At 54.8% G+C, this 20,989-nt stretch overlaps 1 protein-coding gene across 1 annotated transcript in view; it reads right to left on the bottom strand.

The window, feature by feature from the left end:
- Positions 1-229: 229 nt before the first annotated feature.
- Positions 230-20,989, bottom strand: part of CFAP65 (cilia and flagella associated protein 65) — a 38,542-nt gene continuing 17,782 nt past the window's right edge. Inside the window, exons 11-32 of the mRNA XM_059927542.1 lie at positions 20,358-20,495; positions 18,669-18,914; positions 17,874-18,098; positions 16,823-16,981; positions 16,444-16,594; positions 15,859-15,987; positions 14,592-14,805; positions 14,152-14,280; positions 10,792-10,968; positions 10,434-10,500; positions 10,185-10,295; positions 7,643-7,834; positions 7,377-7,535; positions 6,041-6,184; positions 5,751-5,864; positions 5,451-5,558; positions 3,340-3,384; positions 2,900-3,102; positions 2,317-2,445; positions 1,299-1,778; positions 476-613; positions 230-362 (exon numbers count right to left, since the gene is read on the bottom strand). Of these exons, the coding sequence (XP_059783525.1) occupies positions 230-362; positions 476-613; positions 1,299-1,778; positions 2,317-2,445; positions 2,900-3,102; positions 3,340-3,384; positions 5,451-5,558; positions 5,751-5,864; positions 6,041-6,184; positions 7,377-7,535; positions 7,643-7,834; positions 10,185-10,295; positions 10,434-10,500; positions 10,792-10,968; positions 14,152-14,280; positions 14,592-14,805; positions 15,859-15,987; positions 16,444-16,594; positions 16,823-16,981; positions 17,874-18,098; positions 18,669-18,914; positions 20,358-20,495 (3,591 nt within the window). The remainder of the gene's footprint in view (positions 363-475; positions 614-1,298; positions 1,779-2,316; positions 2,446-2,899; positions 3,103-3,339; positions 3,385-5,450; positions 5,559-5,750; positions 5,865-6,040; positions 6,185-7,376; positions 7,536-7,642; positions 7,835-10,184; positions 10,296-10,433; positions 10,501-10,791; positions 10,969-14,151; positions 14,281-14,591; positions 14,806-15,858; positions 15,988-16,443; positions 16,595-16,822; positions 16,982-17,873; positions 18,099-18,668; positions 18,915-20,357; positions 20,496-20,989) is intronic.

The following is a 20,989-nucleotide window of genomic DNA, read 5'->3' on the forward strand; positions in this document are numbered from 1 at the left end:
CGAGCAGCAAGAACTCTTGCCCAGCTACCGAGTGGAGTGGAGAGGCGCAACCTCCCAGCCCCTAAGTCTCCAATGAGTCTAGGCCGTCCACCTTGGCCGCTTCCACCATCTGTCCCTCTCAGACCGCGCGCGCGAGTTCTTGTCGCGTCGGGGAAATAAAGTCAAGGCAGATATAGAAAAAAAGCTAGATGCTTTAATGTGGGGTGATGGAGAGGGGGGCGGGAGGAACCTAGAGCTGCAAGTCGGAGAGGGTGGGCGCTGGCGTCTGCAAACAGTTGGTGGGGGGCGGCTCAATCGAGCCGGGCATCTCCGCTTGCTGCGGCCCCGGGGACGCCGCCGGCAGCGAGTCAGGAGTCAGAATCCTGGATGACAGAAAGCCCCAGGTAGTGGGGTCGGGGAGAGGCTTCCCGCCGAGCCTGCCCGCCCCTGCAGCCCCTCGCGCCCCTCCAGCGGCCGCTGGCCCGGGCCCCCCAACCTGGGAACACTGAGCGGCGGCAGGGCGATGACGCGTGGCCGCGAAGTGAGCACCACCTCCCCGCGGCTCGCCTCCACCAGGATGTTCTGGATCACGTTCTCCAGCAGCGCCTCCTGCAGGCTAACGAAAGCCGGCAGCCTACGGGGCGGGAGGCGGGGGCGCCGGGGTCAGCGCCGCCACCGACCGCGCTCTCTGTTCTCCGCTGGCCTCCTCTGTGCTGTATCGTTTGCCGCGTGCTCTACGTGGATTCTCACTTTAACTCCCCGCCCTCCCAACACTATGAGGCATCCTTGTTCCAACTTTACAGACGTTCAAACTACGGCTTAAACAGACCAAGTTGCCAAACGTCACGCTGCTGGTACACGTGGTGGGATTCGAACCCAGGGAATCGGAGTCCCCATCCCAGGGCCAGGGTTGGGGAAAGGCATCGAGCGATGGGACGGTGCAGAAGGGACTCCTGGGGAATCCCACCACGGACAGAAAGCCACAGAGCAGCCCCAGGGAAAGGCGGTGCAAGAAGAGGTGGTACTTTTCTCCTGGCTCTAAAAACTCATTTAAGAGACTTTGACGACTATAATCACCCTCCTGGAAGTGGTGTGATGGTAAATGTTAATAGTCTGCTCTTGGAGAAGAAAATTAAAGCTTGGATCACCATTTCATAAATACTCCCACTGAGGTCTTAAGCGTCCAACAGTGATGTCAATGAACACTGAGTTGGAAAGAGAAGCTCACACAGGTAGAGCCCCAGCACACCATTGCCTCCTAGGATCCTTCTGCACTTGACCCCCCCACCCCAAACCCTCACCTCGCTCTGGCTGCTTACCGGCTGATGGCCTCCTTCTCATCCTGCTCTTGCTTCTCCTTCAGTAAGACCTTCAGCTGTTGCTGCCACTGCCATTTCAGGGACTCCTGGGACGTGGGCTGCAGCGTGGGCTTAATCTCCGTCCAGGGCAACTTCTCTTCCTTCTCCTGCAGCTCCTCCTCTTCCATCTCCTTCTCCTCTTCCATCTCCTCCTCCACCTGTTCCTCCTCTTCCTCCTCCAGCTCCTCCTCTTCCCCTTTGCCCTTCTCCTCTTCCCCCTCTTCCTTCTTCCTCAGCCTCCGTTCGTCTTCCTCCTCCTCTTTGTCTTTGCTGACCTCAGAGCTGTTGGAGGACTGAGACATGGCTGGCACTAAGTGCAGGCTGCTGTTCTGGGCCATGAACCTTGCCGACTGCTCATTCCAGAACTGGCAGAAGTAAGGCATTTGCTCCACCAGGTTTCGGTCCACAGCCTCATGGAAGATCTTGTCCTCTAGCAGACCCCTGGGTGGCAGGGAGGAGGAGAAGGTCCTCACTGAGAGGCCTTGCAGCGCCCTGTGGGGGGCTCTGGCTTCAGGGTTCCCCAAGGGGTGGTTCTTGACTACTGTGTCCACAAACATGTGCTAAGTGCGGGGAGGGGAGCCCCTGATCAGTTGCTCCCTCCCATTCCTTCTTTAGAAAAAGGCATCTCTGGGCCCCGTGGATTCTTAAAGGTGAACATTATATGGTAGAGGAAGAGCCAGGATGTCAGAGCTACACAGATGAGGGCCGGAGCCCTGGAGAGACAGTGAACTGGCTCCAGACCACATCTACCAGCCATGACAAGGCAGAACTCAGGACCCAGCCCTGAGGATCCCTCCACCCAGCTCCATTAGAGCTGTACCATCCTGGAGGGCCTGGGACCACCAGTGGAAGGATCTTGTGAGGAAGTTCTATCTTTCAGGAAAGGAAGGGCTGGGATTTCAGGGGCTTTGGGTGGACCCAGAATTGACGAATGAACTAGGGAGATGGAGGGGTGAGCATTTAGGGGGTGGGTGGTCACCTGATTATGGTGGTGAGACAGTCAGTCAGGAGCTGCTTCTCCTGCTTGGATACAGGGGCCCACTTGTCCAGGGATTCTTCCTCACCAGCCTCCGACTCCTCCCTGGGGTACTTCCTCTTTGGCAGCTCCCTGGGGCAGGCCGTGGCATTCTGAGTGGCCTGGGCAAGCCACCACGCTGGGGTTGGGGGCATGAGCAGTGACGGTGGCTGCCCAGTCATGAGGACATAGGTGAGTCTGGGGCAGCCCCCAGCCTTAACCCAACATAGTGCTGCTGCATTTGGGGAACCAAGCCCAACTCTCAGAGTCGGCAAAGGACCTGGAGAGGCTCCAAGTTGGAAAGGGAAGGAAGGAGGGGAGGCAGGGAGGCCTAAGTGGGTTCCCCAGGGGCTCTGGCTCTTTGCCCCCTCCTCATAAGGGCCTAACAGTAATGGGGACATTCTGGGCCCAGCAGTGCCCCAGAAGTCCCAGTGATGCCGCACGTGCTCCAAGCCCTCAGCAAGGGTTAGGTCTGGGCAGTCCTGTTCTAGAGCGGGAGGGTGGCAGAGAGCAGAGAAAGCAGACCCCTCCCTCCCTGAGAGTTCACCGGTGCAAGAAGTGGCGGGGAAAGTCAGAGAAGAAGTTGGCCAGGAAGTAGTCGGTGGCATGGGCGCGGGCAGTGAGGCCTAAGCTGAGCACCACTGGTGAGGGCGGCTGGGGGCATGGCCAGCGTGTCTCCTCCTTCGCAATCTTAAGGTTCCAGCTGGTTGGCCAGTTGAGACACCACTGGTTCTTGATGGGGGGCAGCGTCTTTGGGAAAGGGGAGGCACGGATGACAGGGACTTAGGGACTGCATTCCCATCACTGATGGGTCCCTAGCCCCCCAACCAGGTCTTTTGTGACACCCCTGGCATTTCATCCCCACCCATTGTCACTTTCATCCCTCCCTTCCAGGAGACTAGACCAGAGGTTGGAGGTATCTCTAGAGAGGAAGCAAAGATCCTCTCAAGTTATCCCAAGGAGATAGGCCCGGGCTTACGTCCTCACCCTGTACTTCCTCACAGGTTCACAAGCTGTACAATATGCCCTTCTCTGTGGAAGCAAAGAGACCCCTGCTTAGGATGTAAGAGGCCTAGAGGGACTCCCCTCTTCCTCCCCTTCCTGCTGACCCACGGAGGGCCTGAAATCAATGTCAGCACCTGCTGCCCTCTTGGTTCTGCCCAACTCCCAGCCACACCCTCTTCCAGAACCTTCCCTAGGGAAGTGCTGCCTGCAGACATGGAAAATCTGGTTACCTAACTAAAGGAAAGACATGGAGATGCCACCAAACAATGCAGGCTGCCCCAAGGGTACTTGTCTGGTTTGGCTTGCTAAGGAAACAGCCTCCCTTATTAAGTCTTGATTCAGAATTCCCTTCTCCCATGGCCCTCAAGACATGATTTGCCTTCACAGTTGGGCCAGAGGTTCAGAGGGGAGTAGTGTCTCCCTGGGGGTTCAGTGTGGAGTACACAGGGGTGATCGAGGTGCAAGAATGCAACAGTGGGGACTTCCCTGGTGGCACAGTGGTTAAGAATACGCCTGCCAATGCAGGGGTCACGGGTTTGAGCCCTGGTCGGGGAAGATGCCACGTGCCAGAGAGCAACTAAGCCCGTGCGCCACAACTACTGAGCTTGTGCGCCGCAACTACTGAGGCCCGTGTGCCTAGAGCCCGTGCTCCGCAACAAGAGAAGCCACTGCAATAAGAAGCAACACAACAAAGAGTAGCCCCTGCTCACTGCAACTAGAGAAAGCCAGTGTGTAGCAACGAAGACCCAATGCAGACAAAAAAAAAAAAAAAAGAATGCAACCGTGGGGAGGAGGATCCAAGGTGGATATTTTGAATCATTTATTATCAGTCTCCCCTGCATAAATAGTAATAGCCCATGTTTAGTGAGTGCTTACTGGGTGTCAGGCACTGTTGTAGGCACTTTACATGCATTAACTCATTTAATCCTCGCAGCAGTGCCACAAAGCAGATAACAATTTATTCACAGTTTAAAATATTTTGGGGCTTCCCTGGTGGTGCAGTGGTTAAGAATCCGCCTGCCAATGAAGGGGACACGGGTTTGAGCCCTGGTCTGGGAAGATCCCACATGCCACGTAGCAACTAAGCCCATGCGCCACAGCTACTGAGCCTGCGCTCTAGAGCCTGTGAACCACAACTACTGAGCCCGCGTGCCACAACTACTGAAGCCCTCGCGCCTACAGCCCATGCTCCGCAACAAGAGAAGCCACCACAATGGGAAGCCCGCGCACCGCAACGAAGAGTAGCCCCCACTCGCCGCAACTAGAGAAAGCCCGCACGCAGCAACGAAAACCCAATGCAGCCAAAAATAAATAAATAAAGTAAATTTAAAAAAAATAAAATAAAATATTTTAACAACTTTTCTTTTTAACCTTTTAATTTTTGGCCATGCTGCACAGCTTGTGGGATCTCAGTTCTCTGACCGGGGATTGAACCCGGGCCGTGGCAGTGGAAGCCCGGAATCCTAACCACTAGGCCACCAGGGAACTCCCTTTTTAACCTTCTTAATATGGAAAATTTCAAAAGTATACAAAAGTGGAGAGAGGGCTACAAAGAATCTTCCATTACCCCCAACTCAGCTTCAACAATTAGCAGTTCATGGCCAATTTTGTCTCATCTATACCCCATCTCTGGATTATCTTGAAGCCAGTCTCAGATGTCATATTACCCCCCATTATACAGCTGAGGGAACTAAGAGGTTAAATAACTTGATCAAGATCACAGAGCTAGAAATCATCAAAGTCAGGAAACAAACCCGGGCAATTTGTTTCCAGAGCCTGTACCTGAAACCACTACGCCACACTCTCTTCCATCAGAAGGTGAGCTCTGCCTGGTTTCCCCTGGGTCCCCAGTGCCCAGCACCGGGTAGGTATTCATTAAATACAGGCTACATGAAGCAGGGAATGGCCAGCCAGCTTTCAGAATCCAGAGAGTCTCTTGGGGATGTGCTATGCTTAGCCTAATGAAAGAAATCTAATCTCTTAAGTCAGGCTGACCAGTTTTTTAGGACCACCTCTGACCACCACCTCTGTCCCCTCTGGCAAGGCCAATCAGAAAGCTCTGTGGTGTTCAAAGCCCACCCTGCCCTCCTCACCTTTGCTTTCCTATCTGTGATGGTGAACTCCACTTCCTGCCGCACCTTCTCGTCCTTCCACTCCTGCAGTTCCTTACGGTACTGCTTCAGGAGTTTCTGCCGGTACACCTGTGGCTCAGGACAAGGAGAGAGAAGACCAAGGTCTGGAGGGCCTTGGCCTGGGCCTGTGCTGTGGGCCCTCCACTCTTCCAGAGGTTGGCCTTTGCCTCTCTCTGGGGGTCTGGGGATCTCACAGGCCACCCCACACCTCAAGACTGGGAGCTGTGCACCATCCCAGCTTCTCTCTAAGGCTGATCTTACCTTGCATACCAGGTCCATGTTATAGAAGCTGGCATGCACTGAGGCCTTCAGGGTCACCACAAACGGGATCGTCTCTTTGGGAGCCACCTTTCCTCTCATAGGACTCACAGACACCTATTTATTTTGGGAAGGAGTCTCTGGAGCTTCACAGGGATTGGATGGGACAAGATGGGATAGGGGATGGGACGGGGTGGGATGGGATGGGATAGAGTGGAATGGGGTGGGATGGCATGGGGTGAGTCTAGAGCCCCTCTGGAGGTTCTGATTCTGTAAACACAGGGAACTCTCACCTCCCCAAAGTCCAGAGCCTTCTGCTGCCAGACAAAGACAATTGTCTCATTCTTGGAGATGTTGTTGAGGAACAGCAGGCGGCTGCACTTGCTCTGCACAGGAATGTTTCCCAGGGAGATATGAGATTGGGACAGGAAGACGTTCTGTTGGTGCAGACAACACAACAGCAGCTTTGGGAGGTGAAGAAATACTAAGCATAGCAACCACTACCAGTCACTGCATGCTTTCAACAGGCCAGGTACCACTGTAGGCAATTGACATGCATTTGATCCTCACAGTGGCCCAATATATAGGCCACTACTATATATAGGTACTACTATCATCTTCACTTTATAGATGTGCTGCTAAGTTTCAGAGAGCATAAATAATTTTCCAAAGGTCTCTCACAGGCACAGCTGGGATAAACCCTGGCAGTCTCACTCTAAAGCCTATGATTTTGACCATTAAAATAGGCTTGGAAGGGCTGAGAAATCAGAATTCGCTTAGAGAAGGCAGAACTAAAGCCAACAAAATTTGAGTCTCTGAAGGATGGTTGTAAATTAGTAGGTGATCAGCTGTTGGCATCTTCACTGGGCACACAGCAGGAGCTGTGTTGTAGGGGTATCTGGAAAGATTGAGGCCATGGAAGGGGCACTTTCTCTCTGTCTAGACCCTGAGTGCCTCCAGAGCTGAGACTTTGTCTGGCTCTTCTCTGTGACCCCACAGTACTCATCCTTCAGTAAGAGTCCAAAGAGGGTAGGAGTGGAAGAGTGGACAAGCAGATGTATTGGTGAATAGTAACTGGATGAGTGCGTGGATGGATGGATGGAGAAGTGTGTGAATGGACGGATGGAGAGATACATGGATGCATCAACAGGCATGTGGATCAGTGGGGAAATAGATGGATGGATGTGTCAGACCTCCCAACAGTGAAGAGTGTGTGAACTAAAGGTAGTGTTACTGACCCTAGATATTTCAGCAAAATCCATCTAGGTCCAGGGGAGAGACTGTTCTATGTGAAGATAATATCTCAGAGCCCTAGAATGGCAGAGCTTCTTTCTACTCCTTTCAATAGCCCCATCCCAATGCCCAGAGGCAAGGGCGGGTGGAGGGCCCTGCAGCAGGGGGAGTGGCCGGAGCAGGAACACCTGTGGGCACTAGGTGGCAGGGTAAGCCTCTCATGGAGCTGGTGCTGCCTCCTAAATCTGGAGGAGGGCTGCTTCCAGGTTCACCTCTGTATCCCTCCCTTCTCAACTCCGTCTCTTCTTTCGCAGCCTCCCCATCCCTCTGCAGTGGACACCCTGGGCCCTCAGTCTCCTCCTAGGCCTCAGGCCTTCCCAGGTCCCTTCCCCCTACCTGTCCAGGAACCATCAGCCTCGAGTGGATGGAGCTATCGTCCCACGAGGAGATGTTGTGGAATGGGGCTGTGTCGCCCATGATGTGAGGGTCATAGCCCACTCCCTGGAAGCGGATGGTGGCTGAGTTCCATCCCAGGATGTGTATGGGCACATCCACCTGGGAAGTTAGGAAGGTGGGGGAAGGCACTGGTCAGAGCAAGGCCTGCTGGGGAGGCCACCTCCAACCCCCTCCCCAAGCCCGTGTTAGCCCAGGCTGCTGCTCACCATGTAGGTCTTGGCCTCAATAGGTGAGAAGATCCAGAAGACAAGAGCAGTTGTACCTGGCTGGATCTCCCCTTTGGGGTTGAGGCAGCAGAAGATGGGGTGATCAAAATTTTTTTCCTGAACCTGCGACAGGATGCTGGTCTGGATCTCATATGTCACGGGCACCGAGCCACCGTTATACAGCTCATAAATCTGCAGGGGGAAGGAATAGGGAAATCTCCACACCAGCTCAGGGCTGCAATTCAGAGAGCCTGGGATTCTGTGTCCACTGTGGGAGGGCAGGTTGAGCCCCGTGACGTCACCCTTACAGTCCCAGAGCTCCCTTAAATACCTCTGATTTCCCTTATGACTTGATCACCCAAGAAGTATATAACTGTATTTTCAGCCTGTGACATTTTAGTATAATCTGTAATTCTTATTTTATTTGCTCTCAACTTACCTTAGTCAAGGTATAAGGGGACACTAATGCTTGTGTCCCTAGTGTTGGAATTTAGGGAAATGTCCATGCATGCACCATCCAGACCCTTCATCGTTTTCTAAGCTCTCATTCTAACTACGTGTGAGACTGCCACTTTCCATGTCTGCCATTAGAGGTAGTTGTGCTTAAAGGCAGATAAGGGAGCAGAAGGAAGATATGAGGTCTCCCCAAGACTAACTCCAAAGTTGGGGAATCACAGAACGGCCTGCCTGAAACCAGAGATCTTCTGGTCCAAGCCTCTGTGTTAGAGATGAGAAAAAGGAAGACAGTGAGAATAAAGTTTGTCTGGCTTTAGGTCCAGCCCCCTCATCTTTCTCAGCACCCACTCCTGAATGTGCTGATGTTCTTTCTCTAGCTTGGACCACCCTCTGAGCTTCAGACCTGGTATCCAACTACTACTAAACAACTCCTCCTGGTTGTCTCATAGGCCTCTTAAATTCAGCCAAAACCAAACTCTTCACTCTAAAACCTATTCCTCCCCCAGTGTATCTTGTTTCAGCAAATGGCACTACATATTTCCAGTGGCTCAAACTAGGAATCTAATACATTTTTCATCCATTCCTTTCTCTTACTTCCCAGATCCAATCCCCAGCAAGTCCCAGTGATTTTGTCTTCAAAATGTAAATTAAATCTGTTCATTTCTCTCTGTTTCCTCTGCTCTCTTGCAGGTCCAGGCCACCATCTGTCATCATCTTATGAATGAAAAAGGAAGCTTGGCTGCAGTTGTGGAGTTTGGCTGTAGGTACAACTGGGTCTTCTCCAGATCTGGGGGCCTTTTCCATTGTCTATGTTCAGGGCCATGGGGGACTGGTCTGGTCTCTCTGGCATGTGAGTCTTTGCCTTCTCTTTTGAGGGTCTGGGATTCTGGGTGGGGCTTCTGGGAAGCCAGTGGCGTAAAGGGTGGTGTAAGGCAGTGAGCAGAGCTCGGGGCTATGAGATCCCCTCTCAGGTCTAGGAAGCCCATTCCTCTGCCTCTAGGCTGAGTGGCTAGAGGCCCCTTCCCAGAAACAGAAGGGCTTCTCAATTGTTAGAAATTTCAGAGTGGTGAGATGTTTGTGAAAATACTATATCCTCTCTTGGAGATTTCCAATGTACATTTTCAGAACAAAGGAACCTGATTCCCTCCAATTAATAAAGAAAATTCTATAGCTTTGAGGATTTACATTCTAGCTTTTCACGCTCCAGAAAGATGCCCTTTTTGGGGCAGTGATTTTCAAACTGTGACAGAGACCCAGTAGTAAGCAGGTCATGAAACCAATTTATCAGGTCATGTCCAGCATTTAAAAAATGGAACAGGGCTTCCCTGGTGGTGCAGTGGTTAAGAACATGCCTGCCAATGCAGGGGACACGGGTTCGAGCCCTGGTCTGGGAAGATCCCACATGCCACGGAGCAACTAAGCCAGTGTGCCACAACTACTGAGCCTGCGCTCTAGAGCCCGTGAGCCACAACTAATGAGCCCACGCGCCACAACTACTGAAGCCCGTGCGCCTAGAGCCCGTGCTCCACAACAAGAGAAGCCACCGCAATGAGAAGCCTGCGCACCACAACGAAGAGCAGCCCCCGCTCGCCGCAACTAGAAGAAAGCCCGCACACAGCAACGAAGACCCAACACAGCCAAAAATAAAAATAAGTAAAATAAAATAAATAAAACATTTAAAAAAATGGAACAGAATAAAATAAAAAAGAAAACATCAGAGTACTTAGCATGTAGTGGTGCACGTATTGATTTGTTTTGTTTCAGTTATATGTGTATGTATGTATTGGGTTTTCCAAAATATATTAGTGTGGCTCATGGTCAAAGAAGTTTGAAGAACCCTGTGTTAGAGGAAGGAACTCCCTGCTTTTGCATGGGAATGAGGCCTGGCAAAAGGTTTAGCACCAGTGCCAAGAAGCTGAAGCCTCTCGCCTTGGGTCTCTCCCAGTTGCCCAGTCTTGGGGTTCAACCTGCCACCCGACCTCTTAGAGTGAGGGCAGGGTCCTTGTCATCCTGTCAAGGGCTGATACAGATACACAGAGATCAATACTTAAGCCTCCTGGTGACCAGGACAATGTAGGCCACTGACCTGCCTCGGGGGCAGTGTGTCGCCGATGGGGACCGGGATGAACTGATGGCTGGTGGAGGTGAAGTGCACGTACTTCTGCTCTAGCTTCACTGTCACACCTATGAAATTTAGCTGGAAATAGAAAGCCTGTGAGTAGCATCCTTCCCTGGGAGGAACTGAAGTACCCAGCAGAGAGATCTGGACCCCCATCTCTCTAGGGAGCACGGCTCTCTCTCGGTTTTCCAGGACAGGACCAGGGCTGGGCCTCACCAGGATCTCCCGGCCATGGGACACCTTGAAGAGCACCGGGAGGCGATCAGTGCCAATGAACAGGTGGCTGGAAGGGAGGAGAGAGTCTGGGATGAGTTACTGAACCCTGGTACGAGTGGGAGAACAAGAGGTCATGGCACACCTATGGCTTTGGGGGCAGCTACGTGGAAACCCCTGAGCTGGGATGGGGCAAGAGGAAAATTAAACTTCCCCTGCAGGTGGGAAGGCGGGGCCTTCTCAGGGTGGGGGCCACTCAGGGTACCCTGGAGTCACACAGTACAAGGCCAGCTTCCTCCAGGAGTTGGGGGGAAGGGGGTCTCCAGGACTGGAAGTGCAGGGCAGGCGGTGGGGACAGCACCTGTATTTGAACTCCACCATCTGCTCTTGCCCAGGACTCAGGCTCCCAGCCTTGGGGCTGATGGAGAATATGCAATTGTCCTGCACGCGCATTTGGTGCAGCTCGGTGCAGTCAAACTCCACCTGCTCTGCCCACAGCTCCAGGTCGATCTGCTGGTCACTTGGGAAGAGGAAGGCCCTGGGAAAGGGGTGCAAAGCAGAAGGGGTGGAGCCTCTCAGTCAGAACAGAGGCAGGAGCTCTGAGCCCCAGGCAGGATGGATGGAGGCCTTCTCTTCATCCCCCAGTAGGCAAGCTGTCCCATGCATGGCTGGGCAAATGTGGCAGTTGTGGATTCTCATTACATAATGGCCCCCAAACCCAGGAACAGAAGCAGGGTCCTGGTGACTAAATGGAAAGTGGAGATTGGGGCTCCCATTGTGGGTGCCAGGGGTCAGGGTGCTGCTTATATATGTGGGCCACTATGAGCTGGGCACGGACCCTGGAGGGGTTTGTGTGACAAGCTGTTAGGAAGGGTCATTTGAGCCACCTAGGAATGCCAGCAGCACCAACCAAGGGTCCCCAAGAGGGCTAGTAGTCTTGAATCCAAAGCAAGGCTGGGCATAGAATTAGTGCCCCTGTAATGCCTGGTGCTGTACTAAAGCAGATACTGCACTCTAAATGGTGACCAAATAAGTGACAAAGGGGTCCCAAGGTCACAATCTGAGAAGAAGGATCCCTGAACTCTCAGAGGGATGGCACAGAACTGTCCTCAAAACGGGCAGAGGTTATGATGAGGGAACAGCCAGAAGGGGGAAAGAAAACAGCCAACACATCTGAAAAGGCTCAAGGGGAGTTGGGAAATGCAAATCAAAACTCCCTTGAATCAATCTTAAATATTTTCACATCTGAATCATGACAGTTACATCCAATGCTGGTAAGTTTAGAAAGAACGGACATCTTCGAACACAGGTAGGGAGAGAAGAAATTGCTACCACCTTTTGTTGTAGGAATTTTGACAGCAGCTTTTAGAATGCTGCGGACTGCGGAAGCCTGCCAACCTGTCCCCCTGCCTCAAGCCATGAATCCTTCTTAGAAGGAGAAGGAGTCCAAGGCCCTGCCCGCCCACCTATCAACGTTGCAGCCACACTGTGCCCTCTTCTCTTACCCATGTCCACGCTAGGCCCTCCGTCTGGGAGGCTCTTCGCAGCCTCTCTGCCTCTGCTCCCTGGGCTGCAGGTCTAGCTTGGCTGTAGCTTTCTCCAGGAAGCATTTCTCATGTGCCCTCCCCCACCTACCACTTCCAAAACAGAGGCAAGTGGCTGCACAAGCCTCTTTCACAGCACTTGTCACCCTGCACCAAAAGGTTGGTCCGCCCCACCTGGAGGTCAGGGCCTGGGCTCATCTGCATTGCTATTCTGAGCTCTGGGCCTGGAGCCTGCACCTAGGAAGCCCCAGTCAACATTTAGCCAATGACTTAATGAATGAATGAGGGAACAGATGATGTTAACCCGTGTATCTGATGCCTGTGAGGGATCACCCCTTAAATGCACGGCAGGTTTTCTGTCCTGCCTGCTGCTGCCTGCAGGCCAAGTCCACACTCCCCATTTCTTACTGGTCTTGGCAGGAATAAAACCTTCAGTCTGTTCCTTATGAGTTTAGCCGAGACCCGGCTAGAATTTTCAAAAATAGCCTTCTAAGAAATTGAAAGGAAACACAACAACACAGAAAGCCTAGGAAAGTCAAGCCTTCCAAGGAAGGTTCCCTGCGTTTGGAATCCGGGAACAAGCACGGACTGCCTTCCTGAACCTCCAATGATCTCCCAATGGACTGCCCAGCTCAGTGGGCACTCTGCCCGGCTTTCCTCCACCCCAGTTTCCAGCGACCTGGACCCTCTCCATAGAGAGTGTGAGCTGGCTTGCTCCTAAACAAATACACACGCATGCACAATCCACCAAAGTACCCTGCTCCACACCAGGACACGGGCCAGCGCCGCTTTTCCTGCCCCCACTCCTGAGCCCTGCAGGGCCTGGCTCCCAGCCACTCAGACAACCCAGGGAATGGCAGATCCAGAGCTCCAGGCGGGCCCTGGGCCTTCCCCACCAGCCTGCCAAGCTTCCCAGTCACTCAAGGCCAGGAGCCCTGAGTTACTCCCAGTCCCAGCCCTTCTCACACAGAAGCCGCTTAATGAATCAGCTCCCCTGGCATCCTCCACCACAGGGAGGCGCAGGACAACCCAGAGAGTACAGGGTGACCACTGCACCCCGGATGATGCAGCCCCCCACCAGCCTCACCCACACACACCCCATGGCTCAGCTCAGGCAGGAAGGTTCCTGAGATCACAGAGGCCCCCCCACCCCCGCATATGTTCACTCTTATCCACTCACTACCATGCCCAGGCTGGGCCCCTGGCTCTCTCCCCTAAGCCTGACCCAGATGGGGACACTTCTTTCTCACCTCCATCTAGCCAAGCAAAGTTGGAAGTCATCAAAAGGAAGTTTACTAGGAAATCAAGGCGCGTGGCAGAGGAAGGGAGGGGAAAAATGAAATGGCACTGGCATGGAAACAGGATGCTTACTGGGCACCAGTTTGGGGCCCCAGTGGGAGGAAAGCCAAGCACAGGAAGGGCCCAGCTTGGCGGGCTCAGGTCTTCAGGCCTGGGCCCCATGTGACTGGGGAAGTGCAGCCTGCCCCGTGGCCAGCCTCGACCCTTCCTGCAGCTCACCTGGCTCTGCTTAGCCCTGTCATCTCCCTGACAACGGCACTGTGGCAGCAGAGCACCGTACTTCCCTGCCAGAGACCCTCAACTCACCCCCCGTGCAGGCCCGGCCCCCATTGGCCTGGGGATCTGTCGGGGCTGCCCCAGCGCCTAGCACAATGCCCGGGATGCAGGAGCACCTCGCAGCTTCTTGCTGACTAACCAGTGTAGGCAGGGATTCTGGAGTTGGACAAATCTGGGCTTGAACTTGGCTCTGCCTCTAATGGCTGAATGCTCTTGGTTGAGTCCTTAGCCTCCCATCTGTGAAAGAGTCAGCAGAGGGGGATTTTTTTCACAGGGCTGGTGTGAGGCTTGGAGAAGAGGCTCATAAAGCCCAGTGGTTAGCGTGCAGTAGATGCGAGACGCTTACTTCTCATTTCTTAAGCTCTGAAGATGACCCTGCCAGTCTCCATAGGGTGATTCTACCATTTCTGAGCCTGTGGACCCGACTCAGCCAGTGACAGGTCTGGTGTCCTGCTGGGCGGCCCTAGTCTCACCCTGGCCTCTACATCCATCAGTGGGGGCGGGGGGCACACTTCACAGACACCAGGCGACCAGGGCTACCACCAGCAAGAGAAGGCCTCCAAGCCCCTGTCCCCTGGGTCCCCCGGGCATCCCCTCTGTACCAGTCCAGGGGCACCACTCCACTGTTCTTCAGGGCCAGGAGCACCACAGAGGGTGGGGCGTCTATTGGTGCTGCCCCAAAATTGAAGTTGAGCTTCAGAGGGGTGAAGACAGAGGGGATCTGGCTGGTGCTGTGTGGAGCAGAGAAATGGTCTCAGAAACAGGGCTGGGGACAGGATGGGGCCCTTCCAGGGGTGGCTGGCTTGGCACCCATCTCCCCACAGGTGGGAAATTGGAGAATCTGGGAGTCAGGGGCAGGGGTGGGTCAGCACTTTAGACCTCAAGCCCATCCCTGCCTTCTCCGTGCTCCTCCGGGGATGGGCAGGAATTGGGGAGGAGATAGGGAGCCCCTTCTGGGACAGGGCCTGGGGCTGAGGGCATGGACGGAAAGCTCCAAGAACATCCCCAGACAGGCCCTGCCTCTCCCCCAGGCCCACCTCACCTGTGCCGGGTGGGCACTCTGTAGGTGAGTTCCCAGGGGGTGGGGTCGCGCTCCAAGTAACTGTTGAGCAGGTCTAGGGAGAAGAGGCGCCACAGGTGCTTCCGGGTGATGCCCTCGGCACTGCCCATGGAGCAGATATCCAGGATGGAGAGTAGGGGGTACACGGCCATCAGGGACACGCGACACAGCTCCTGCTTCTCCCCAACCTTGTTATCTGGGGGAAAGCGGTGTGGGAGAGAGGGGTGGGCTCACCTCCCAGCTCCCCTGGGGCGGGACGTACAGGCTGAGGATGCAGGGGTCCCGGGAAACCTGTCCCAGGACCCTTGTCAGGGGTAGACTCTGGGTTACTTCCAACAACAGCCAAACTTTATCTGATACTTTCTATGGACCAGGCACTGTCCTAAGTGCTTTGCAAACACCACTGTGCACTGTTTTCAAACGATTGATAATACTTACTAATGGCTTTATTGAGATATAATCTATATGCCATAAAATTAACCCTTTTAACACAAACAATTCAGTGATATTTTTTGTATATTCAGAGTTGTGCAACCATCACCACAAATTTTAGAACATTTTCAGGCTTTCCCAAAGAAACCCAGTACCAAGTAGCTGTCACTCTCCGTTCACCCCTGGCAACCACTAATCTACTTTCTGTCTCTGTAGATTTGCCTATTCTGGGTGTTTCACATAAATGGAATCATACAATGTGTGGCTTTTTGTGACTGGCTCCTTTCACTTGGCATAATGTTTTCAAGGTTTGCCTGTGCACCATTATTATCCCCATTTTACAGATGTGGAAACTGAGGCATAGGGAGGTTAAACAAGTCGCTAAGATTACATGGCTAATAAGTGCTGAGGCCAGGATCCAATTCCAGGGTGTCCACACTCTTAGCCACTCTCCTGTGCTGGGCTCCTAGCAGGCAGCCCAGGGGCAGGATGGTAACAACCTCATTTTATGAAGGAGGAAACTGAGGCCCAGGGCAGCTGAGGATTTGCTTAAGATCCCACAGTAAATCAGCACAGTGCCCAGCTCTTCACGTTGAGTCCTCCACAGCTCAGGCACACACAAACGGACACCCACACATACAGATGTGGTTGGTATGAGGCATATTCACCAGACACCCAAAGGCACACCGTGGCACACTCACACCCCCTCTGCTAGCTCTGTCTGAACCCTTGGCATCCTCCCACCCCAAGTCCTGGTCACACAGTCCTCCCCCTTTCCTCTCTGGTCCTGACTCTCCATGCCAGATGGCCCAGGTACCTCTGTGGGAGAGGAGAGAGTAGCTGATGGTCCAGGAGTACTGGGAGCGGTGTTTGGGACAGGCGGTCAGGCAGATGGTGTCCTGGGACCGGGGCGGCATGCTCCCCTCTGTGCGGTCCAGCTGCAGAGCTGCTCAGGAATGACCGGGTGGGGTCAAGGGCAGAGGAGGCCCTCAGTGCAGCCCAGAGAGGTCCAGCCTTTCCTCTTGCTCCCCCCCAGATACTCTCCCCTGGACCAGCATTGCTCTGGTTAGAGAGCAGGCCCTGAGCCAGGAAATGGGGAGCAGAGTGCTTCCTCCAGATCAAGACAGTGTGAGGACGTGTCTGGGTGTCACTGGCATCTGCTAAGCACTTTGCGCCACCTAGCTGCTCGGTGAGGCAGGCGCCACCAGTAGCCCCATTTTACAGATGAAGGAGCTGAGGCTCAGAGAGGACAATCACCCGGCAACACCACACATCTAGGAAGTGGAAGCACCAAGTTTTAAGCCCTGCTCTGCCTGCCCCCGAACCGTGGTCTGGTTAACCAGTCTTAACCAGCGCCCCTCATTGCCTGCCTCCCAGCCCAGTCCCGCCCAGGCCTGAGTACCGAGGGGGCCATTGCCGACAGCCTCAGGGCTGCACTGCTCCAGGAACAGGCGGTAATAGAGGGTGCAGTTGCCATCGTTCAGGAGCACCAGCATCCTGGTCTGCTTGCTGTTCACCAGCACGTTCCCAAAGTCCAGCTCCTTTTCCTTTGCCTGAGGGCCAGAGTCAGCCAGGCCGGGGTGGGGGGCTCCCCCAGGACCATGGCCCCGTCTTTCCCAACCCTGGCCTCAGAGAATCCCCAAGGAAGGGCAGGTCCAGGGGTGAGAGCCGGGGGGCCAGAAGACTCCCACCCCCTGCGTTCAGGCACCCTGGGGCCTTCCCTCCCGCATACGCCCTGGTCCCCTGCCCCCTCCCCTACCCGCCGGGGTCCTCCCACTCACGGAGAGGCTGCTGGTGATGCCCAAGCCCACCAGCCGGAGCATGTAGTGGGTGGTGGCGGAGGGCTTAGTGTTTGGGGGCAGGCCAGCTTCCCAGACCCACATCCCCACTCGGAACAGGTACTTGGTCTCCTCCAGAGGGCTGAAGGTCCACGTCAGCGTCTGGGGTCACAGAGATTAGCCCTGCATGGGGGTCTCTGGGAACCCCTGCCCAGGCTCTTGGACGTCTAAGGTCCCGCTGCAGGATATCAGGCTATGGTAACCCATTCTGAGTGTCTCCCCGTGCCAGGCACTTACACACATCATGTGCTATGTTATCTCCCTTAGCCCCTCGATCCCTTAGCCACACGAGGTAAGTGGTATTATTTTAGTGCCTCATTGTCTGATGAGAAACTGGAGACTCAGAGAAGTGGGGTAACTTGCCCAAGGTCACATAGCTGATGAGGGCGCTTGGTAGGAGCTGGGGTGTGAACTCTTGAGGTTGACTCCAAAGTCTGTGTGGTCTCTCGCCTTGCAGATTACTACCCCAGGCTTCTAACAGACACCGTGTGTTGGTGGTTCTTGGCTCAAGTTTGGTCTCCCCAACTAGGAGGCCCTAGACCAGGGATGGGAGTCTGCTAGTTTGGATCTCATCCGTGCCCCCTCCAGGGACCTGCCACTTTGACGTCCACGAGCCCTCTTCCTCACTCCTTAATGATAGCCACCCATTTGGCTCCACACCATCTCCCAGTGATCTCACCACTGTGGGGACCAGGGATGGAGACTGGACTCGTTTCTGGGCACTGACATCAGAAACCCTGCTTCAAGTCCCAGCTTTGCACTTCCTAATTCACAGTCTCAGTAAATGGCTATTTTCCCCCTCTAAGTCTCAATTCTTCTTTGTAAAATGGGGGTGTGGTAACAATCATACCAACCCATAAGGCTGGAAGAAATGACTGTGGATTGAATGGGAAAGTAAGCCTGCCCCCTGATAGGCATGAGTAAGAGACGATGGTGAAGGTGAGGATGACGGGCCCCTTCCCTCTGGCCCTTGGCAGTGTGGCAGGGCACTCACAAGGCTCTCATTGGGCTGGATAATCCCCCTGGTGGGCTGGACGGCCAGCATCTTCCGGTGCTGCTGGGAGACCCTCCACTCAAACTCCAGAGGTAGACGCGAGGGGTTTTGGAAGGTGAAGAGGCTGGTGGAGGAGCAACCCACCCAGGTGGGCTTGAAGAAGACGCTTTTACAGGTGTCCAGCTTCAGCTGCAGCGGCTCCTCCCGGCTCTGCATGCTTACCTCCTGGGGCCAGTGAAGGGAGGACAGTGCCCTGATGTCACCCTGCAGCCCTGGCTCCCCCAAAAGTCACGGGCAGGCAGCTTTTCCCCCTCGGAGAGGGCAGCAAAATGCCCTCCACCAGCCTGCGCATGGGCAGCTTCTGCCAAAGGCAGAGTATGTAGTGACTGACCCAGGAGATAAGGAAAAGAACTCAGGGACTGAAAGAGGATGTACAGACCATTTCATGGTCCAGACATGGGTCCAACACCCCGGACCCTTTCCCTGCCCTGGCCCCAAACACCCTTCTACCACCTGCAGATATGAGTCTTAGGTTGCCCCCAGTCCTTCCTTGGGGACCTCTGCACCTCTTTTCTTGTCCCGACCCCATAAGGTGGACAGGCAGGACCCTGAGGATAGCTGTTCCCAGATGTGGCCGAGGGGTCTTCTCCCTGCCGTGCCACTTCCTGGAGGAGGAATAGCCCCTGAGCTACTTTAGGGGAGCTTTAGAGGCCAGTCCCAGAATGTGGCTTTGAAAAGGAAAGCCCCAGACTATGGCCCCCTCCCGAGGACCCAGTCCCTACCCCTGCCTCCTACCTTGAGATACTGGGGGCAGAAATTGAACTGCAAGTAGAAAACATGCTGCTTCCAGGAGGTGCCCTTGGGGTAGGTAGAGATGAGGAAGATCTGGTGGGCCCCAGGGGGCACGAGGCCCGAGCTGGGCCGTAGGGAGACGTCCGAGCTGCTTCTGGGGGCCAGGTTGAAGGTCAGCAGCATGGAGCCTTTGTTGATCAGGAGCAGGCTGCGGTAGGAGGGTTCGCTGGGGGACACTGCAGGAAATAGCTGGGTGCGAGAGAAGAGGGACGCATGCTCAGATATACACGCCCTGCCCATCCCCCCCCACCACCACCACACACACACTCAGGGAAGTCTGTGTGGGCTTGGGTGGAGCCATCTCTCAGGAGATCCAAGATGTCTCTGCACAACCCAGTCAGTGCCCTGGGGGCAGGGAATGGAGGGACACAGCGTGGCACCAAAAAATGCTTCTGTCCTCCAGAGACCTCCAGGCAGAGAGATGGGGTGGCCACAGGAACAGTCTCCAGGAAACTCAGGCCCCTGAGAACCCCCACCCCAAGTTTCTTCCATCTTAGGGCGCCCTCAGATCATCCTTTGGAGAACCCAGTTTCCGAGATCTTGGTCCAGAAGCTCTGGGGGTAAGCAGCCCCTTCTAGATGATTCTCATGCTGGTAGCTGAGGGGAGCCCCACTCTGGGAAAGGGAAAGCCCCAGCAATCCCAGCTTCCGAACATTCCTGAAGCATTTAGGGTGCAGCCAGCACCAGGCAAAGAGCTGGGCCGGGTACCAAACGCAAGGCTGGAATCGCTGCCCTGGGTGCCCCATCCAGCTGGGGCGATGAGCACCGTGCGTGAGGCGGGGGCGGGGTGGGGGTAGGGGGCAACATGGGCCCAGAATCTGCTGGATTTTAGTAAAGGCTACAAACTGCTGCGAGGAACTGGCCAAGGGAAAGGGGTGGGGGTCAGGGTCAGCGAGGGGGCCCCTGTGCAGTCAGGAGGGCTTTGGGAAGGGGTGCCCTTGAGCAGAAGTATAACTAGTGGGGGGGCAAGATCACCCCAAGCACATTGCCCAAAAGTGGCACCTTTCTAGCAACATGAGGCGTGGGGAAAGTGCAGACGGATGAAAAGACTGACGATGGCAACGGAACTGGGAAGAGGCATCGAAGGAGAAACCAGGATTAGAACTTGGCCACCTGGCTCTAGAATCTATGTTTCTCAGGCTTGCATCATCCTGAGGCTCAGGTCAGACGGGGCCTCCAAGGGCCCTTCTGAGAGACCTGGGAATCATGAGTCCCTGAGGATGGGGTCCAACCAAGGGGCGGGTTCTGCGACCCCTCCAGGGCTGGATGATACCCACGGGCAGGGGCTCATGACGTGGGTGGTCATATCCCTAGCAGGCACTCAGTAAACACAGCGAACGGAGGAGCTGGAGACTTTTAAACCTGAGTGAGAGGACCGGGGAGTATTTCAGGTGGGGCAGGCCGGAGCCATAGGTCTAAGCCCCAGCCCCTTCCCAGTCCCAGTGCTGCAGTCCAGGAGAGAGTCCTTGATGGGCGCAGAGCCCCAGGGGCTGGCAGTGGGGAGGTTGGGACGGCCAGCGAGGGTGCTCGACATGTTTCTGAGGCCATCAGAGACAGGAGAGGGATCTGCAGGCCACAGCAGAAGCCAGGCTCCCCTGTTCCACCTCCCGCCGCTGCTGGGGCCACGCTCACCTTGGGCGCATCCAGGGTATACTGAGGGATGTGGTGCTCCAAGCCAGCACAATAGCTGTGGCCTCGTGCCCGGAGCCTCAGGCACCAGGACGGGCACACAGTGCAGTCTTCTTCGATATTGTTGTAGCTCCGCAGGACCTGCAGGAGGGCCGGACCCATGGATAGGCTGAGTCCTGTGTCTGACCCTGTGGGGCACCCCAGCTTGCCTGCCCTGTACTGCAGGAGCCCTACATGGGGCCCAGAGGGAGGGGCCCTACGGAAAGACAGCGCGGCGGAGAACAGCAGTCATAGCAGCCCCTCCCGCTGTGCGCCAGGCCCTGCCCTGAGCACTCAGCACTGAGCACTCAGCAAACGTGCTCTCTGACCCTCCCAGCCAGAGGAGGGTGGGGCTGGGATGTGAAAGCAGCACTCATCCTTCAGGAATGTGCTCAGAGAGCACTGGCCAATAGAAATATAATGCAAGCCACAAGTGTGAGCCGCAAACGTCATTTTAAATGTTCTAGTCCCAGCAATCCCACTACTGGGCATATACCCTGAGAAAACCATAATTCAAAAAGAGTCATGTACCACAATGTTCATTGCAGCTCTATTTACAATAGCCAGGGCATGGAAGCAACCTAAGTGTCCATCGA

This window comes from Balaenoptera ricei, chromosome 7 (genome assembly GCF_028023285.1).
Source record: "Balaenoptera ricei isolate mBalRic1 chromosome 7, mBalRic1.hap2, whole genome shotgun sequence".
NCBI classification, from domain to species: Eukaryota; Metazoa; Chordata; class Mammalia; order Artiodactyla; family Balaenopteridae; genus Balaenoptera; species Balaenoptera ricei.